Here is an 18,319-nt window from a genome sequence, read left to right as displayed (position 1 = left end):
TTATTTAATAAAACCATAAATATATACATTTAATGTATCAAAGGATGTTTCAAAAAAAACAGTTTAAGCTCGAAAAAGATGAATGCACCTCGCATCCTGCTGAGTCATATCCTTTTTCCTATTTTCAACCGCCTCCCCTCATCACCAACCATTCAATAAAGCCTAAAACTAAGATGTACCACTAGGGATATTCTTTGAAAATCAGAGCCCTAATATTAAAGTTTTATGAGATCTTAAGCTCCATAAGACATCGTTTTACTTTGCAGTATATGAAAATTCTATTTGTTCATTTATTTAAGTGAAGGTGTGTGTGGACCTGGACAAAATTGTCCAATACTTGTGGGAAAGCCTCATATTAGTCACTTTGTGGTTTAAGACTATTTCTAATACATTTTTAAGTAAGAATCAAACGGTCTCTAATAGTTAGTATCTTGATATCAGGTTTTAATAGTGTGGTTTTAAGCTATTTTATAGATATTCACCTGTGGGGAGGAGTCACCAAGCTTGATAATCTGAATTCCATCCATTTCATTAGTTCCCTCAGTTTGCATAACATTAGAGGAGGTATTATGATCGTTCATTATCCCCTTGTCACCTTCCACTAAACATACAAGTGAGGAATAAGATAAGGTAGACCACAGAGTGGGAGGGGACATTGGAATATTTATTACGCTAGTCCTCAAAGCTTTTAGTAAAGTTTTCTTATTCGTTTGCTCAACAACTTTGAAGACTTGTATTAAATTTTATTTGGTTGGTTTATTAAGTTCAATGTCCAAACGTTTCAACCGCCAATTGTAATCTATATTATGGGTAATTTTGTGTATCATCATTTGGGATGTACATCAATCCTTATAATAAAGTAACAGGATGTCTGTTTGTTTGTGTGTCTGTTTGTACTGAAGGATCTCGCTAACCGCTGAACCGATCGGGTTCTCCTTAACAGGTTAGCTTCTCATAGTTCCCGGGAAGGTTTATAACTATTTTCTTGGGGGTGGTACACCCCAAACGCCAACCCCCCCTAAAAAATAAAAAAATACCCCCCCCCCCCAAAAAAAATATAATTTTTTTAGCTAAAATTAAAATTGAGGGGGGGGGGCACCAACCCCCTCCCCCCAAAAAAGATTTCTTTGAGTGCCCCTAAAGGCGTCTAGGGGCGTAGCCGCTAGTTTAAATTAAATTAGGTATACTTTAAAACTTATCCAAATTATAATACCTGTGTTTGAGGGTTGTTGAGAGATGGAATGGCTCTGATTAAATTCAGGTAAAATAATTGGCAGGTTGTCAAGTTGATCTAGTTGGAACATTGGCAGTTGATCTGCAGATTACAAAATATTCCAATTTCTAGAAGCCTAGGTAGTTAATATAGAGGGGTGTTTATTCTGCACAAGATTTATTTTTTTGACCAGCAGCAAAATTATTCCATCCCCCCCCCCTAGTTTTCTCCCCAAAGAGAGGGGAAAAATGTTTTTAGAAATTTATTTTTCCCCCTTTCACATATTTCCCCCCCCCCCCCCCCTTCAGCAGGGGATCCCATGCAAAATATAATGCACCCCTGTTAATGTATAAGTATGGTCTGTCTGAATGTTTGTCATACAGAGCCCCTTAGAATCTTAATTTTAAAAGTGAATTTAAAATACTTGCATAAAGAGAAATATTTACTCATTCCCTCCTACTTTTTTTTGTAACCAAAATCAAAATTAAGTTTTGTAAAGTGTACTAAATGAAAATTAAGAATATTCATGTTTCCTGGAAGGCCACGAGTATCTTCATCTCTGGAGATTGCATTCAGTACATCTTTGGAAGATGTACTGTGATGATCATCCTCTCTTGAGTTTGACAGTACAGAAAGTACATCTTTGCTATGAAAGCCACGCGAATCCCCATCTTTAGAGAGTAGAGATGTAAGTAGATCTAATGATTCAGCTGTGCGCACTGTTTTTCTGTTTTTACGTCGTTGAACAGCTGTTTTGGTGGGCGTATCAGCTGATTGAACAGCTGATGCAAAATGTCTGCTAGCAGAGACATCTTGAGGTTGAATTGCGGATAAATTGATATGACTGCTGCTAGAGCCGGATTCAGATACTTTGATGTTGTGAACAATTTCTTCTAGATTCCATCGTTTCTGCTCATTCAAACTTTTCCTATAATCGAATTTATTGCATATATTCAATTAATCCTTTTAACAAGCAATAAAAGTTACAGGAACTCTGTCTGTATGTGTATGTGTGTTGTTGTTGTTGTGTATGTGTGTGTCTGTCTGTACCGACGGATCTTAATAACCGCTGAACCGATATGACCATATACAGCTTTACAGTGTAGCTTTATATTAGTCCAGAGAGTTTTTGGGGAAGTGTACCACCAACCTCCAAAGAAAAATTGCCCTAGAAAAAAATGACCCACAGTAATACGTTTGAAAACTATAATTAGATGTTACTGGGGAGGGGAAGAGGGTGCTATATAAATTACCTTGATAATGAAGGATTCATCACTTTTCGAAAATCCTCCAAAGGCAAAGGTTGTCTTGCAGCGGTTGTAAGTGGATTTTGAACAGCATTGTTGGAACTTCCAAGATTCTGGAATGTTCCAGAGAAAATATTTTGGAAGTTTCTGGAAGTTCCAGGTAAAGATGACAGACTTGTTGTTGAAGGAACATTTATTATTTCAACTAAGCTTCCATTAATCCTAGAAACATGTTTAATGTAAAATCATTACATAGGTAACTATAACAGGATCTGTGTCTGTATGTCTGTACCAAAGCATCTAGCAAACCGATGAACCGGTTCTCCTTTACAATGTAGCTTCTTATAGGTCCTGAGAAGGTTTTTGACTATTTGAGATATTGCCAAAAATAGAAGAAGAAAAAATTTTCTTAAGTTAATAAAATCTTACTTTGTTGAGTCTTCATTGACAATGCCAGTATCTCCTGTGGAAGCAAAAGTCTCGCCTAATTAAATTGTATTCAATTAATAAAAACTGATATTTAAACTAAATATTTCTAAAAGTCTAACTTTAATACCTATGATAAAATATAGAAATCATAAATTATTATGAACATAATATTTAATTTCCTATACTTTTATATCATTTAAATAATGTTCTTTTTATTCCTAACTATTATAAACTTGTTATTGTTGTGCTACTTACTGACAAAATGTTACTTGTTTAAGAATAAAAAATATAGGTACGTAGTTGCTCCTAAGAAAAAGAATTAGGTTCACGAAATATTTACTATTATATAAATATTTTCATAAAAAACAAGGATGACATACATAAAAACGCAGCAAAATATATTTTTTTGACTTTATTATAAAGATGCTTCAATACTAGCGGCTTTGCCCCAAGAGGTTTGATCAAACTAATTTTTCGTATTTTAGATTTAAAAGAAAAATTAAAAAAAAAAATTGGGTGGGGGGGATTTGTTTTTTTTGGGAGGGTGTTTGTCGATCCCACTATTTTAATTTTAGTTTTAAAAAGAAAAGAAAAAAATTTGGGAGGAGGTATTTTCATTTTTTGGGGTGGTTGGGGTTGTCCCACCCCCCAATAAAAAAGTTATAAACCTTCCCGGGACCTATGAGAAGCTACCCTGTAAAGGAGAACCTGATCGGTTCAGCGGTTAGCGAGATCCTTCGCTACAAACAAACAGACAAACAGACAGACAGCATCTAGGGGCTTTATATTCAAAGGGATATGGAAGGGCAAACATAGCCTAAAACCAGCTCAGGACCTTTAAGAAGCTTCACGGTAAAGGAGAACCATATCGGTTCAGTGGTTAGCGAGATCCTTCGCTATAGATAGAATATATAATAGGATTGTGCATAATTGGCAATCCAAAAATAGATAAAAGTATTATTTCTCATTCTAAAAGTAGGTGTCAACAAGCTTTTAATTAACGCACTTATATATTGGTAATGGTTGCAGAGTTTCTAAGCTTTCTAAATTGATGATAATTGATTCAGAAATCAGCATGCAAAGTTTAAAATCAATAGGATACCTAACTATAAAGGCTGTTTATTACGGACAGACGTAGGGATTAGACCTAAATGTAGAAAAGCTTCGCTTTCAAAGATATTTCACCTAATTCCTTCTCCAAATTCTTCAGTTTTTTCTTCCTTCCTCTCCTCTCCCCCTTCTCAGAATTGTCTTGGGCCTCTTGACATTTTCTAAATTGGATTAGTATGTACAGTACATCAATTCAGATACTTGCAGGGATCAAAGGGGATAAGCACCGATAAATAGATGTAAATTCCCCAATGATGATAAACACAAAAAACACTAGTTACTTTCATTTATTTTTAACTTAAAGTTTCATGCTTTTGCAATCTTTAGAAAGATACAAACATAAATAAGTGCTCTCTCGCTGTAATTATAATAGATGCTTTCTCTCTTAAAGCTAGTGAGCACAGAAACCCTTCTTTTTTCTTATTTATGAAATAAATTGAAAACAAGGGTGGGAGTATTTTTTTCTTTATTCCTAATCCCTGCGGAGTGCCATAAACTATCCCTGCGGGGCTTATACCTGCTGTGATACTCTGTACTCAATATATTCTAATCTAACCTAAAAAAGTAACACAAAAAATCCCCCACACTCCTTATTTTTAATGTATATCTACATAAGGAGGGTGGGGGGGGGGGGGTTCTATGTTCGACTAGTCACTTTAAGGGAAACCGTCCAATAATAAAGTATACCTTAAAGTACTTGGGTAAAGAATACGTTTCTTTAGATGTACACCATCAACGTGTCTCTTCAAGTCTTTGGTTGAAAGAAAACATTTGGCGCATATCTGACATGCGTGATCTCTCACAGCTAAACAAAGTTTATGACAATATAAAACAAGGTCAACTATCTACATAAGTAGCGCAGCATTGGAAGTATATCCTATAATTTAAAGTAGTAAGGGTTTATTATCTGAAGCTTAATATCTCAATAACCACTGAACCTTTTTGGTTCTCAATTTTAATTAAGCTTCACATAGGCTTTGTAATGGTTTTAGGCTATTTCATATTCTGTCATATATTGGGATAGTTTTAAGCTATTTTCTAGCCTAAATGTGCACCTTCTAATAAACAGCCCCTAGATGCTAGGGGTTTAGCAGCTAGTAATTAATAAACTGTTAATTCAAATACTGAAAAGGTGGAGTAATCTTGAAAGTAAAAGCACTCTAACGAGGTTACAAACGTACGATTGTATAAACATACCCTAATTATAGAGTTATTCCACTTCTTACAATCAAATCAATAAACAGATAACAGTAAAGTATTATACAGAAAATTTTTGACAAATTAAGAGGTAAATTAGTTTTCGGCAACTTTGCCAGTAAGGACATCATTTTGATAAAAAGAGTGGCTACTCAAGTAAAATAAGCTAGTTAACTGTTTATATTAACTGCTACTTATTATAAAAACTTACCGAGATGAACAGTTTTTTTGTGATGTTTCAAAGTCCAAGAATCCGCGAAATGTTTTGAGCATATGTTACACAAATATCGGGTAAACTTTCGTCTATCCTTCTTGTAAGCTGTGTTCTTAAAATAATGAATATTTTGAATTTTAAGCACTGTTTCGGTATGTTTTTCTTGTATTCCCTGGCAAGTTCGAACCCATTAATCCCTGTTTCCTTACACCAAATTTCCTAGAGAATGAGTGTGTTACGCGGCATTCCTAACTATCTCCGCGCGGCGCGTGGCTTGTAAACAGACAAAAGAAACGCGCACTTATCCTTTGATTAGTCCCACGTGAGGAGCTAAGTGAATAAAAATAATGTATTGCTTTGATATACATGTGCTCTGATGTGTGGAATATCTCAAATAAGCCTTCTGCTTAGTTTGACATCATAATGTGGTAAGAATTTATCTTTAATTCTTAATAATAAGTGTAGTATGGTATATTTTTACGAAGAAATTTAAAACATTAATTTTTCAACAAATAGACCATTTAACTGCTAACTTTTGACATACGAATATTTTCCTTAATTTTATTGATCATTTGAATCTAAAATTATCAATTTCTGATGCTATTTAATATGTTTCGTGCCAATTTAAAGTTTTTTAGAAATTTTATATTTTTAATTAAATTGAAATCACGCAACCTCGATCTACAAAAATAATAAACCATTAATATTATGTAATTAATTTTTATATTTTTGTTTTAGATTCACTGTTTTCATGGTAATAAATACACATTTGTAAACTTCACATGTTGGTCATTCGGAGGGCTTGAGATTAAGATATCGAGAACGGCTAGGATTGCGTTCCGATACAATGAAAACAAGACAGAACAGATGCAGCTAAGAACATTCTGTGAAGTTTTGTGAATGTGTTGGTTGTGATACCTTACCACACATTATTATTATAGTCATAATCAGTACAGTTAACTTTAGTGACAATTATGGGTCCTAAAAAGAATAAAGGTGAACAATTGAGTAAGCGGCTGCGTCCAGCCGTTGATGCCCTAACCAGTGAGCTAAATAGAGTGATGAAGTTGGTCAGTGATACTTCAGAACTTAATGTTAGACATCTCACTAAGGAATCAATCCTTGTCCATGACAAGTTCGAGACATTTGACAGCATCATGGTCGGTTTTAGCAAGCTTGGTTTGAGAATCCAAGAGCTTGATGAGTTTAGTGACATTTATTCTGATATAGTTACTGTACAAAAAGACTATAGTGCCTTGAAAGACGCTCTTGATGCTATAGAAGAGCTTAGTGACATTCAAAGTGTTGTTGATGTTGTTGGTGATAATTTGCCTAACCATCAGGCTGAACTTTATGATCGATGTTTGAAGATTGTGAAAGTTATTAAAGGGCCATACTTTCCCTTGCCTGATGCAATTATAAACACTTTGTCTGCTTTGATGAAACGTCTGGCTGAGGTTAAGCTTGAACCTGTGAAGCCACCCACGACGACGGCGGGTGCCTCGACCGCATCGCCATTTGTGTCACCGTTTGGCACACCACAGTTCGTCGCCGGTTCTATGTTCACGCCAGGATATATGAATCGTGTCGACGAACGTCTTCTTCCATCTTTCGACGGCCTGGAAGCTTCCTATGTAAGTTTTAAAGACACTTTTAAAAAGCTTACTGTAGGACAAGACCCGTCGTATTTACAGTTATTGTTAAGCAGTGAAAAGGTCTGTAAAAATAAAGAGCTGAGACTCCAGTTAATTCAGATTCAATCGCATGAATCTCAGTGGGCCTACCTTGACGCACGTTTTAAGTCCAAAACACGTCAGATGCTCTGCCTTTTCAACCAATGGGAGAAGAAGTCTAAACCGTCGGACTCCAACCAGATTGTGACTGTGTTAGCAGAGTTTGGCGGAGCCGTTAGCCAGCTGGAGCAGCTGACTAAAGATGATGAAGATGATGAAGTTACCACTAGCCAGTGGTTGACTGTGATACTTCTTGAGATGTTATCCAAGAAGTTGCCACGTGATTTTCAAGATAAGCTCAATTTATCATTGGGCTCGATGGATGTCCCAAACGTCCCAAAGCTGTTAAAGATTATTGAAGAACAGCGTGGCGCCATTTTAATGAGGTGTTCGACTGATATGGACACCCCCTCTAAGAAGAAAGGTAACCCTGCGACAGCCGCTACCGCCGTAGGTAAACCTGGTAAATCTAAGATGAAGCAGTCATGTTTTGTTAATGGCTGTAGTGAGATGCACTTACTTTACAAGTGCCCAAAATTTCATGACCTGTCAGTGTCAGACAGGAAGAGTATTGTGGAGAGTGCTGGATGCTGTTGGATTTGTTTGCAAAAAGGGCATAAATCTGTGGATTGCCCGAAGGCAGATGTAATAGGCGGCTGCAAAGTGGACAATTGTGGTCAGGCCCATAACAACCTTTTGCATGAGAGTGTTGATATGGCTGCCGCCGTCTATGAAGTACACACTTCCCCTGAGGCGAACCTAATGTTAATGTTACAACAATTAGACGTTGTTGACATTAATCGCCAGAAGGTCCCAGTGAACGCTATGTGGGACACTGGTTTAACTACCACAATGGTAACCCAGTCACTTGTTAATAAACTTCAGTTACCTTTTACTGGACGTTCAGCAAGAATTTCTCTAGCTGACGGTGAAGTTAAACGTCTCCCGACGGTCAAGCTATGTTTAATTGATCGACACAAGAATTATCACATATTAGAACCTGTGGTAGTGCCTCTCATTGGTCCAAAAGAGGCGATCTGCTCCATAAATCCTGTGGAGGCAGCTGTTTTGTTTGATATGAAACTTGAAGATTTTACTTTGGTTGATGGGCAGGTTGATTTGCTCGTAGGGCACCTGCACCCATCGATGTTTCCCTACTCTGAACGTTCAGTAGGAGAAACCATGCTTTACTCCAGCCTGTTTGGATCTGGATATTTTGCTGTTAGTGCTAATGGTTTAGCAAAGAGTAGGTATGTTGTCTGCTCAGATGTTCAGCCGCAGCCGACTGTTGGTGCTGCTTGTGATGCTATTATTGAACCTGTTGGTTCTGCTTTTAACGCGGCTGATGAACCTTTTGGTTCTGCTAGTGCCGCAGCCGTTGACAACATGGCTACGGTGGGTGTTGCCGTGGCTAATATTGATAATGATGTTAGTTGTGCTGCAGTTATTCCTGATGATATTGGTAACGATACTGTAGTCGTTGATAACTTTGTTACGGCGGGTGTTGAGCCGCTGAATGATTCGGTTCCAGCCGGACAAGAGCCGACGGGAGTTTCGGTTCCAGCTGGGCAAGAGCCGATAAGAAATTCGGTCTCGGCCGGACAAGAGCCGACGGGAGTTTCGGTTCCGGCCGGACAAAAGCTAGTAGATGATTCTAAGTTTTATGACAGCCACACTTTTATTACGTGCCCTGGTGGTGTTATGAATCAAGAATCGACTTGGTTGCTGCCAAGCTGGCCGCCCGACGCAGGGTAAGAGGCCTGCCAATGGCGGTTGGAAATATGGCGGGTGTTGCCGCCAGAAAGTCATTGAAATTTTTCAAACCACACATATCTAATCTACAACATGAACTATTATGTGAAAATGATCTTTAAAGAAAAAATATCACAAGTTATATATTAGGCTTGTGAAGGGAACCAAATGGGTTCTGTAAAGAATAAGTATTCATTATTCAACTAATTTTATTGTTCATACCTAAGCACAAAAATTCTACAAAACTGTTTAGACTTTTAAAGCAGATTTTAAAAAGATTTTGTTTCTTTAAGTATGATTTTGAAAAGCAAAAGTTCGTGTATATTAAATACCAAATGATTTTGCAGAATTAAAATACCTCGAAAAATGTATTTTTTATGGTTCACGTCTACTTAAAAAAAAAATGTTATTTCTCAGATTCTCATATGAAATAATGCATTAAAGTAAAGAACACAACATGTAATATTATTATGATAATGTTTAAGATATTCCTCGTTATTATTTTAAAAGATTATCGCAAAAATCAAGATATTTGTTTAAATTTGTAAGCAAATTAAAGATTTTCTTTCATTCCGGAGGCAGAGATTCTTAACAATTCATGTACAAAAGTTTTCGTTCACTCCGGAAGCTGGGATTCCTATTAATCCACGCGTAAAGATTTTTTTTCATTCCGAGAGCAGAGATTCGTAGTAATATACGTACCTAGCGATTTCGGACAATTTTAAACCTTGAGAAAATACTTTAGCAATTATTTTCTAGGTATATATATTTTTCGTTCATGTTTAAGCATTTATAATAATGAACACGATGTATGGTATTATTAAAATATTGATTATTATTTTATCTGAATGCCACAGAATTAATTTAAGATAAACTATGCATATTTTAAATTAACTCTACCTTCATTTTTATCGCATATATTAAAATACTGCTTCAATGTATTTTTAAAAAAGAAATGGGTAACATTTCTTAAGATTTACAAGTAACGCAAATTTTGATACAATTTCGTTTAAACTTTCAAATCGATGCAAGATTTTTTTCATTTGAAATGCAAACTTAAGTTTTTCATACGTTTACGCAAGTTCTTTCAATGATTTAAGTCTTTCCGGGACCAAGGATTTTTTCGCGGAAAATTTCCTAGGTACCTGCACAGATATAAACATTTTTATCCTTGTTGGATTGAAATTTGATATGATAAGAAGTTAACAAAATGAGAGTTTTACATCATTTAAATATTTCTTTATGATTTATTATAATCACATAAATAATTTAATATAACATGCATATTAAAATTATTACTATTTACCTTTGAACTGATGTACCTAAAGAGAAATTGCAGATTCAGCATTTTAAAGTTCTTTTCTTATATTGAGCTTTTGTTTATTTTGGTAATTTAATTTGCATATTTCAATTGCAATTTTATTTTACGCAATTTTGATTCACGAAGATTTAAAATTATGAAATTTTAATTTTCCGATGTTTGATGATTTTATGGTCATATTTATTTAGATTTAAGTATCTATTTTATTAAAACATGTTAGATTTAAGGATCTTACCTATCTTATCTTAAAAATGTTTAGATGTAAGCCCGAGTATTTTTCCGCTGGAAACAATGCTAATTATTGAGAAGTTTTTTATGAAATTCTACTTTTCTTTTCTAGCAAAACGATTTAGTAGAAAAAATGTCATTATTTAATCTTTCTTTCTTTTGATTTAAAAGTTTGAGTTGATTATTTAATTATTGATGCGATTTTTAGTATAAAAATCATTTACCTGTTTTATTATGTAGGTGCCTAATTGAAGTTTAGGTACTATTGATTATTAATTCATGTATTCGCAATTACATGGTCTGTAATTCTAATTTTATTGAGATTATGAGGCCATGATATAATGAGATGTGTGAGTGGTAAATGTGCATTTCATGAATGTTGAATGCTTTTCCCATTCCTTATTCCTATCCTTATGTGGTAGTGGACTCGGTTTGAGTTATTGTGGTATTCGCGAGTTACCATAATTATTTTCAGGCCTGATGGCCATGACATTTTAAACTCTTGTGGTTTATGTGTTGTGAGAATGTGATTTTGTGGACACTGTCTGCACGCATATTGCAAAGATGAGGTATTGTGTTCGATTCCCAGTGAATAGACGGGTGTGTTTCGGTATGTTTTTCTTGTATTCCCTGGCAAGTTCGAACCCATTAATCCCTGTTTCCTTACACCAAATTTCCTAGAGAATGAGTGTGTTACGCGGCATTCCTAACTATCTCCGCGCGGCGCGTGGCTTGTAAACAGACAAAAGAAACGCGCACTTATCCTTTGATTAGTCCCACGTGAGGAGCTAAGTGAATAAAAATAATGTATTGCTTTGATATACATGTGCTCTGATGTGTGGAATATCTCAAATAAGCCTTCTGCTTAGTTTGACATCATAATGTGGTAAGAATTTATCTTTAATTCTTAATAATAAGTGTAGTATGGTATATTTTTACGAAGAAATTTAAAACATTAATTTTTCAACAAATAGACCATTTAACTGCTAACTTTTGACATACGAATATTTTCCTTAATTTTATTGATCATTTGAATCTAAAATTATCAATTTCTGATGCTATTTAATATGTTTCGTGCCAATTTAAAGTTTTTTAGAAATTTTATATTTTTAATTAAATTGAAATCACGCAACCTCGATCTACAAAAATAATAAACCATTAATATTATGTAATTAATTTTTATATTTTTGTTTTAGATTCACTGTTTTCATGGTAATAAATACACATTTGTAAACTTCACATGTTGGTCATTCGGAGGGCTTGAGATTAAGATAACGAGAACGGCTAGGATTGCGTTCCGATACAAGCACTTATCACTTATCAGAACAGTCAATTAGTTTATATTCAAAATACAAAACGACTTTTTAAAATATAATGAACATTCAAAAATTTTATAAAAATAACATTGCTTATAGTACGTTCTTATGAATTTCTAACTAGTCCCCAAAGTTTTAAAATAACGTTTTTTTATTCGTTGGCTTCACAACTTTGGGGACTTCGGTGAATTTTGATTGATTGACTCATTGAGTTGAGTGTTTTCAACCACAAATTTTACTCAAGTTCAAAAGTAGTAAATTTTGGTATCATTTCATTATGGGGATGTACAATTACATTGCACATCAGTTTATGGGTCATTGTTTTTTCCCTTTAGATCCCTGCAATTCCTTTAGATAGCATATTTACCTTATGAAATTCTCTGCAGTGTTCTTGAACTTGTCGTTTTGTAGAAAAATTTTCATTGCAATGAACACAGTAAAGACTATTTTCTAAAATCAATAAACAAAGTTGTATTTTTCAATTTTTTCTTTTATAAATAGGTATTGTTTATATCAGTGAAGTGTGGTTCATACTAAATTTAAAGTTGTAAGGTTTTTTGTCTGCAGCTTGAGATTTGAATAACTGATGAACTGCAGTTTACCATAGGTCCCTAAATGGTTTTAGACTATTGTTGTTTTAGTAAAATCGCACAATTGATGAACCTACAGATCTATTTGTACAGTTTTATGAAGGCTAATGCAATATTTTGGATCTAGTTCAGCTAGCGGTAAAATGTTTCTAGTAACGGCTATCTACAAAAGCCCTACAAAATAATCTGAAATAGTCATTATCAATAATGCACGGTTATCTCGCAGTGCACATAAATGCACAAAAAAAAATATTTTACGCGTTTTTTCTTAAGGGATGCTTTCCCAATGCATCATTGCATCTTAGCTATTCTAGATTATTAATAGACCTTTTTATGCTGCTTAAAACGATATGTAGGCATGACATGTACGTTCAGCCGTTGGAAATGGAAACCTTTAAATTTTTTAGATTTTTCGCGATAATCGTTACAGGGAACATTTTACCATGACCTACACTAGATCAAATATTGAAAAAATTAAACTGCAATTCTTCTATGAGAATGTCTGTGAATGAGTGAAAAAAAAGTTATCAAATTAATCCCATTTAGTTAAGTTTATAATGAATGAAAGTATTTAGCAACTCACTTACATATTTGTTTCTGAGCAATTATTTCTAAAATTAGCTACGAGTGTTAAATGAATTTTTACTAATTAACATCTAGAATATTGATGGTAATGTCAAGTTTTCATTTCATTGCATGCTAAATGTAGCTCTACCCACAGCTTGGAGACCCTGTGCCGGCTTTCAATTGGGTCTTTGAATATCAGCCAATAGCAATATAAATATAAACACAGCAATGTCGCTAGAAAAGAGCAAAAAGCATTTTACTAGCAGACGAAAGAGGTCCCCACCACTGCGGTCAGATAGTTGTCTGGATTATTAATATGCATCCATACTTTAACATTTATTACCTTGTGTAGCAAAAATTAGATCATTGTCTTCATCAACCTCTATCTCAGTTGGAATACGATCAAGAAAATTCAATTTTATAGTCTTCATTTTATCTACGATTTTTATACATTTATCTGAAATAGTAAGCATAGGCAAATATATTTTACAACATATATTTACTACTTTAAATAAAAAAAACTTACAATTTTTGTTTTACAATATTTTCATGAGAATTAAACATTACAGTACAATATACTGTATAAAACATTAATTGAATTGAATTGAATTCTATTTTATTTTATTCATTAGGTATAAATATAATACTTTAATTTAAGAGCAGCTACGCTGCTAAGAAATGAAATACAGTGAAGAGCATAAATAAATGAGAAAAGGGATTGTTAAATTTTTATCCATAAAAAGAATATTAGCTCAGTAAATTGTCATAGCCTACAACTTTTCATTAAGCCAGTAAATTAATATTGCATCCAATCCAAGAGGCATGCTGTGATGATTATCGAAATATAAGATAATGTTATGTTTCCAGGGATCTTAAGGGATAAGACAATGGCCGATAAATTTATATACATCCCTAATGATGATACACAGAATTAACCCTTTCGTAGATTACAATTCGTGTATACTAAACTAAATAAACCATCCAATCATAATTCAATGAAAATCTCCAAAGTTTTTAAGCCAATGAATAAGAAAATATTACTATTAAACTTTGAGGGTAAATAAACAGCCCAATGTTCCCTGCGTGCCTGTATTTTTGTTAATGTTAATGGCAAATTTTCCTTCAAAAGTGTCATAATCAATTCTTTTTAAAATGCATTTATATTAACAGATTTTTAAAATTAAAGTCTTTAATTTTTACATTAAAAAAACAGATAACTTCACATAATGTCATTTTTATTAAATCCCTAAAATCAGGTACTTTAACATAACAGAATCTATCTTCTCTGTTTCTTGTTGGATTTTTTGGTGGATTTTGTAACTTTCTTTGTTTCTCTATCACTCAGCATATCCTCGACTTCAGAGTTCATCGCCGAGTCGGGGTCACTTCGAGACTCTTTGGCTAAAAATAAAGGAAAATGAGGTCTAAAGGGATAAGACAATGGTCGATAAATACACAATGATAATACACAAAATTTAACTTGTACTGTAGATTATAATTATTGGTTTAAACGTATGGACAATCAGCTTAATGAAGCAACTAATCAAAATTCAATTAAAGTCCCCAAAGTTAAACAAAATTTTATTATAAAACTTTGGGGACAAGTCAATAGCCCTTTTTCCCCCACCTCCTCGCATTGAACGCAAAGCTTTTCTAAATTTAGGTTCTATATGTTTTTTCAATTAGAAGGCGAAAAGGTTTGTCAGCCAATTTATAACTTACGTTATCGAAGAATATTTGTTTTTATATGCGATCTTTACAGACAGACTTCAGTTCAAAACAAATGTACTTGCTGCACAACTTAAGCTATAGTAGATAATCTTTTTTAAAGCCACTAATACTTACTAGCAGTGCTTTCTTGATCAACAATTCCACCAGTGACTGCAGCCATTGAAGTAATGCTAGATCTAAATTAAGAGTGTAATGATAAATAGAATGACTTTGTTTATATTTGTCCGCTAAGAAATTAAAGATGCTAGACCGTTGGTTATAAAATTGTCAGGAATGTTAGTATTTGCCTAGAACTGGTTAAATGCTTTTCAGAAGCAACGTACGTCACTCCCCTCACCCGATTTAGAAACCTTCCCCAACACCAAAAAAATATTTTCCAATTTTACAAAAATAATCTGTAGGTAATTTCAAAGACCTTATTTGATTTGATCTATTAAAAAAAATAACTTAACCCTGATTGTCTTATCCTTCCTTATATTTATTGTTCGTTGATTAGGAAATCTTATATTTTAGGCTTTAAAGAATTATTACACAAAAACAAACCTTGAAAACAATCTTTCATTCTCTTTAAACTTTCTCATTTTCTTATCAGATGGCACACCAGACTAAATTAAAAGAAATACATATCAAGTATAAAAGATGATTCCCCTAAAAAGTGCCTGTCGGACGCCAAACCCCTTTTTTTAAAGTAAAAATAAGATAGGTGGTAGTATTTTATCCTATGCCAAGCCCCTAGGGTTAACCAGTATCTAATATAACCTTACCTAAAGTAATAAACAAACAAACCACTTTACATTAAAATGATAAATCTTTCAAACTACCTTTGTAGCAGTTAGATATCTATCCCAACCACTGATAATGTTTCCATACTGATGTGTATCCTCCAAATAACTTCCTTCGAACGCATAGATCTGTCTTTCTAAAAAAAGGAACAGTTTATATAAAATTCATACAAAAAAACACACATAAATCGTTTTATTTTGAAGATTTAAAGGTCTAATAAAAAAGGTTTAATTGCAGTTGTGGATTTTTACTGAAAAGTTAAAAAACTAAACTAACCTAAATTAGCTAATGTGTCTGAAATCTCGGCCCTTCTTCTCACCAATTCAGCAAGTTCCTTAAGTCAAGTTTAGCATAAATTTCAAGTTTTCATTCATCTTTGAAATTTGAAAGATTGGGCAAAAAAAAAGATTTGCATTTGATCCGGGATCTGGAATCCGCCCAATTTTTGGGCCAATTTTGGAATCCGAATCCAGAATCCGTTTTTTAATAGTGGATTCCGGATTCTTAATTGGTAGGCTAAAATTAGCGTCTTGAGTTTTTTCTTTCAACTTCCCCTTTTTGAAGGCAAAGATTATCATCATTATATATAATATCTTTTAAAATCTGGTTCAATTCTCGGAAGTGAATTATAGAAAAAACCAAAAACATTAGGTAATTTTTAGGACATATGTAGCACTTAATTTTTTAAATTTTTTAAAAAAGCCTTTTAAATATTGCCAGAATCCGGAATCCGAATCCGGAATCCGCCAAAAATAAGAATCCGGAATCCGCCACTTTTTGACGGATTCTTTTAAGAATCCGAATCCGGCCCAAAAATTCGAAGGATTGCCATCACTAATATTTTTAGTTTAAAAGACGACTGAAAATTTTTATTTTATTTTATGCTTTCCTGGCGAGTGTCTAAATTTCCAACATTGGCTTTGCTAGACATTTTTATCTGTAAAAGTATACAACCTCAATAACAATTCATTTATCGAATTTTTTCAGTATTTCAGTACTTAAAGACTATAAATAACCAATCACATATCACCAGATTTAGGAGTTCTTATTGCAATAAGGTCAATTCTTTTCTGGAACAGTTTTGCCGAGCCAGTCCAAATAAGGCTTGTTTCCACCTTCTATAGATGTTGTTATAACCTCACACACGTCATATGGATGGTTTTTCCTGAAATGAAAAGATAATGAATTTAGTGCAAATTTTTTACCTTACAATCTATAATACAAAGTAGAACGCTAACCGCTGAACCGATCGGGTTCTCCTTTACAAGGTAGCTTCTCATAGGTCCCGGGAAGGTTTATAACTATTTTCTTGGGAGGTGTGACACCAACAACAACCCCCCCCTCCAAAAAAAAAAAAAAATACTACTTCCAAAAAAATTATTTTTTCTTTTTTTTTTAACTAAAATTAAATAGGGTACAACCACCCTCCCAACAAAATTTTTCTTTTTAAAAATGAAATAAAAAATGCATGGATCAAATTCAACCCCCCACCACTCCAAGTGCTCATTCAGAATCGACATATATCAACTATCCTTCCTAACCTGACAAATTCTGTAAGCTCTTCAATTCTAGAGGTTCTTGTCTTAATCATCATAAGGACTTCAGGGTCAGTTTCGATCTAAAAGATAATTTCAAAAATGGTTTTAACTCTCAATAGGACATTGAATAATATTATTATTTTGAGAAAAAATATTTTAACTCACCTTTCCTTCCCATTCATAAACTGAAGTGATTCCTGGTATTATATTTACACATGCAGCTAATTTTCCACTGAAAAAATAATACTTCATTGTATTTTTAAATAGTTTTATCAAATGAAAGGCGGATGTCAAATTAAATCTTTAAAAAAAGGTTAAAACTTGTAAACCCTTAAATTTATAAGCACTAAGTTTAGAATATTGTATCAATCCTGCCTCCTCCCATATCTCAATTTAATCCCTTTCATGAAAATTTGACTTTAATTATCCTAGAATTTAGATATCTAATATGTTATATATAATTAGTATGAGGTATACCTAACAAGGCCACTTGCAATTTCTTTGGCCTTTTCATGATTTGGGGCTGTTACAAAAGCCATGGAAAACTCTTCAATGGGTCTTGATGTAGAGGCCATTCTAAAAAAGATTAATTTTCGTGAAAACTGATGCCTTTGATAATGAAAAAAGGTACAGTTATTTCGTCTACATACCTAAAAACCCAATTGAATATCTGGAATTTTTAATTTTTAGGTATTAGGTATGCCTTAGAACTAAAAGCTTATAAATATTATAATTACGCAAATATAAATGTCTTGTAAACAAAAATAAATACATATGCCTCAAAAATATATCAATTTCTCTATATAGGTAGTTGTTTGGTTTTAGAGTTATTAATATAATTAAAGTTAGTTATTAAATTGTGATCATATACCTTACTAATTTGGTTGAAATTGAGTTTAATTGAGACAGGAAAGGACGAGAAGAGAACAGCATTAATCCAACTCCCACAAACAGAACTCCTGTTAGTAAGAAAATTGTCTAAAATGATCTGTAAATTAAGAAAATCCATAAATAAAATTAACATAATGAGAGACTGATATTAAAGATCATTATTCATTTTAGACCTTCCTAGATAAACTTTCAACATTAAGAATATTACCAACTGCAAAATATGACGATTAATACATATATTTTTTTTAATTGGATTTTATAATTAGTAATTTTTTTTTTCTATATTCGCAATTCTAATGTTTACATTTTGAGCTTGCAATAATAACAAACCATGGTTGCTGAGTAATATTTCTGCAAAAATTGCATTTCTATGCAACTATTACAAATGTTAGAAAATAAAAGTAATAATAATTTAATAAAAGTAACTGTTTGGCATTGAATTTAATCTTTAGAATATTA

General features: G+C 33.3%; 4 protein-coding genes across 6 annotated transcripts in view; 1 reads left to right on the top strand and 3 right to left on the bottom strand.

Annotated features, from left to right (window-relative positions):
* Positions 1-13,390, bottom strand: part of LOC145324818 (uncharacterized) — a 30,950-nt gene extending 17,560 nt beyond the window's left edge. For both annotated transcript variants that reach the window (XM_080167486.1, XM_080167487.1), the window contains exons 1-10: positions 13,261-13,390; positions 12,128-12,210; positions 5,408-5,522; positions 4,687-4,804; positions 4,075-4,160; positions 2,890-2,944; positions 2,467-2,682; positions 1,750-2,141; positions 1,214-1,318; positions 483-601 (exon numbers count right to left, since the gene is read on the bottom strand). In XM_080167486.1, the coding sequence (XP_080023612.1) occupies positions 483-601; positions 1,214-1,318; positions 1,750-2,141; positions 2,467-2,682; positions 2,890-2,944; positions 4,075-4,160; positions 4,687-4,804; positions 5,408-5,522; positions 12,128-12,210; positions 13,261-13,390 (1,419 nt within the window). The remainder of the gene's footprint in view (positions 1-482; positions 602-1,213; positions 1,319-1,749; positions 2,142-2,466; positions 2,683-2,889; positions 2,945-4,074; positions 4,161-4,686; positions 4,805-5,407; positions 5,523-12,127; positions 12,211-13,260) is intronic.
* Positions 1-18,319, top strand: part of LOC145324830 (nucleoporin NUP35-like) — a 327,729-nt gene that overhangs the window by 281,048 nt on the left and 28,362 nt on the right. The window lies entirely within an intron of this gene.
* On the bottom strand, positions 13,370-16,376 carry Eaf6 (chromatin modification-related protein EAF6/MEAF6). Its single transcript, XM_080167491.1, has 6 exons — positions 16,323-16,376; positions 15,708-15,767; positions 15,470-15,567; positions 15,192-15,253; positions 14,763-14,824; positions 13,370-14,318 (listed from the first exon to the last, which is right to left on the bottom strand). The coding sequence occupies exons 1-6, from the start codon at positions 16,360-16,362 to the stop codon at positions 14,194-14,196; spliced, it is 447 nt and encodes a 148-aa protein (XP_080023617.1). The 5' UTR covers positions 16,363-16,376; the 3' UTR covers positions 13,370-14,193.
* On the bottom strand, positions 16,362-18,100 carry LOC145324819 (protein CutA homolog). Of its 2 annotated transcripts, XM_080167489.1 has the most exons (6): positions 18,040-18,100; positions 17,841-17,930; positions 17,447-17,545; positions 17,135-17,201; positions 16,973-17,049; positions 16,362-16,596 (listed from the first exon to the last, which is right to left on the bottom strand). In XM_080167489.1, the coding sequence occupies exons 1-6, from the start codon at positions 18,054-18,056 to the stop codon at positions 16,491-16,493; spliced, it is 456 nt and encodes a 151-aa protein (XP_080023615.1). In that variant the 5' UTR covers positions 18,057-18,100; the 3' UTR covers positions 16,362-16,490. The 2 variants fall into 2 exon arrangements, with proteins under 2 accessions (XP_080023615.1, XP_080023616.1); XM_080167490.1 differs by lacking the exon at positions 18,040-18,100 and having other exon boundaries at positions 17,841-17,975.

This window comes from Acartia tonsa, chromosome 7 (genome assembly GCF_053477335.1).
Source record: "Acartia tonsa isolate MP-2025a chromosome 7, ASM5347733v1, whole genome shotgun sequence".
Taxonomy (NCBI): Eukaryota; Metazoa; Arthropoda; class Copepoda; order Calanoida; family Acartiidae; genus Acartia; species Acartia tonsa.
Note: the sequence above shows the minus strand (reverse complement) of the source record. Positions and strands in the feature narration are given on the sequence as shown.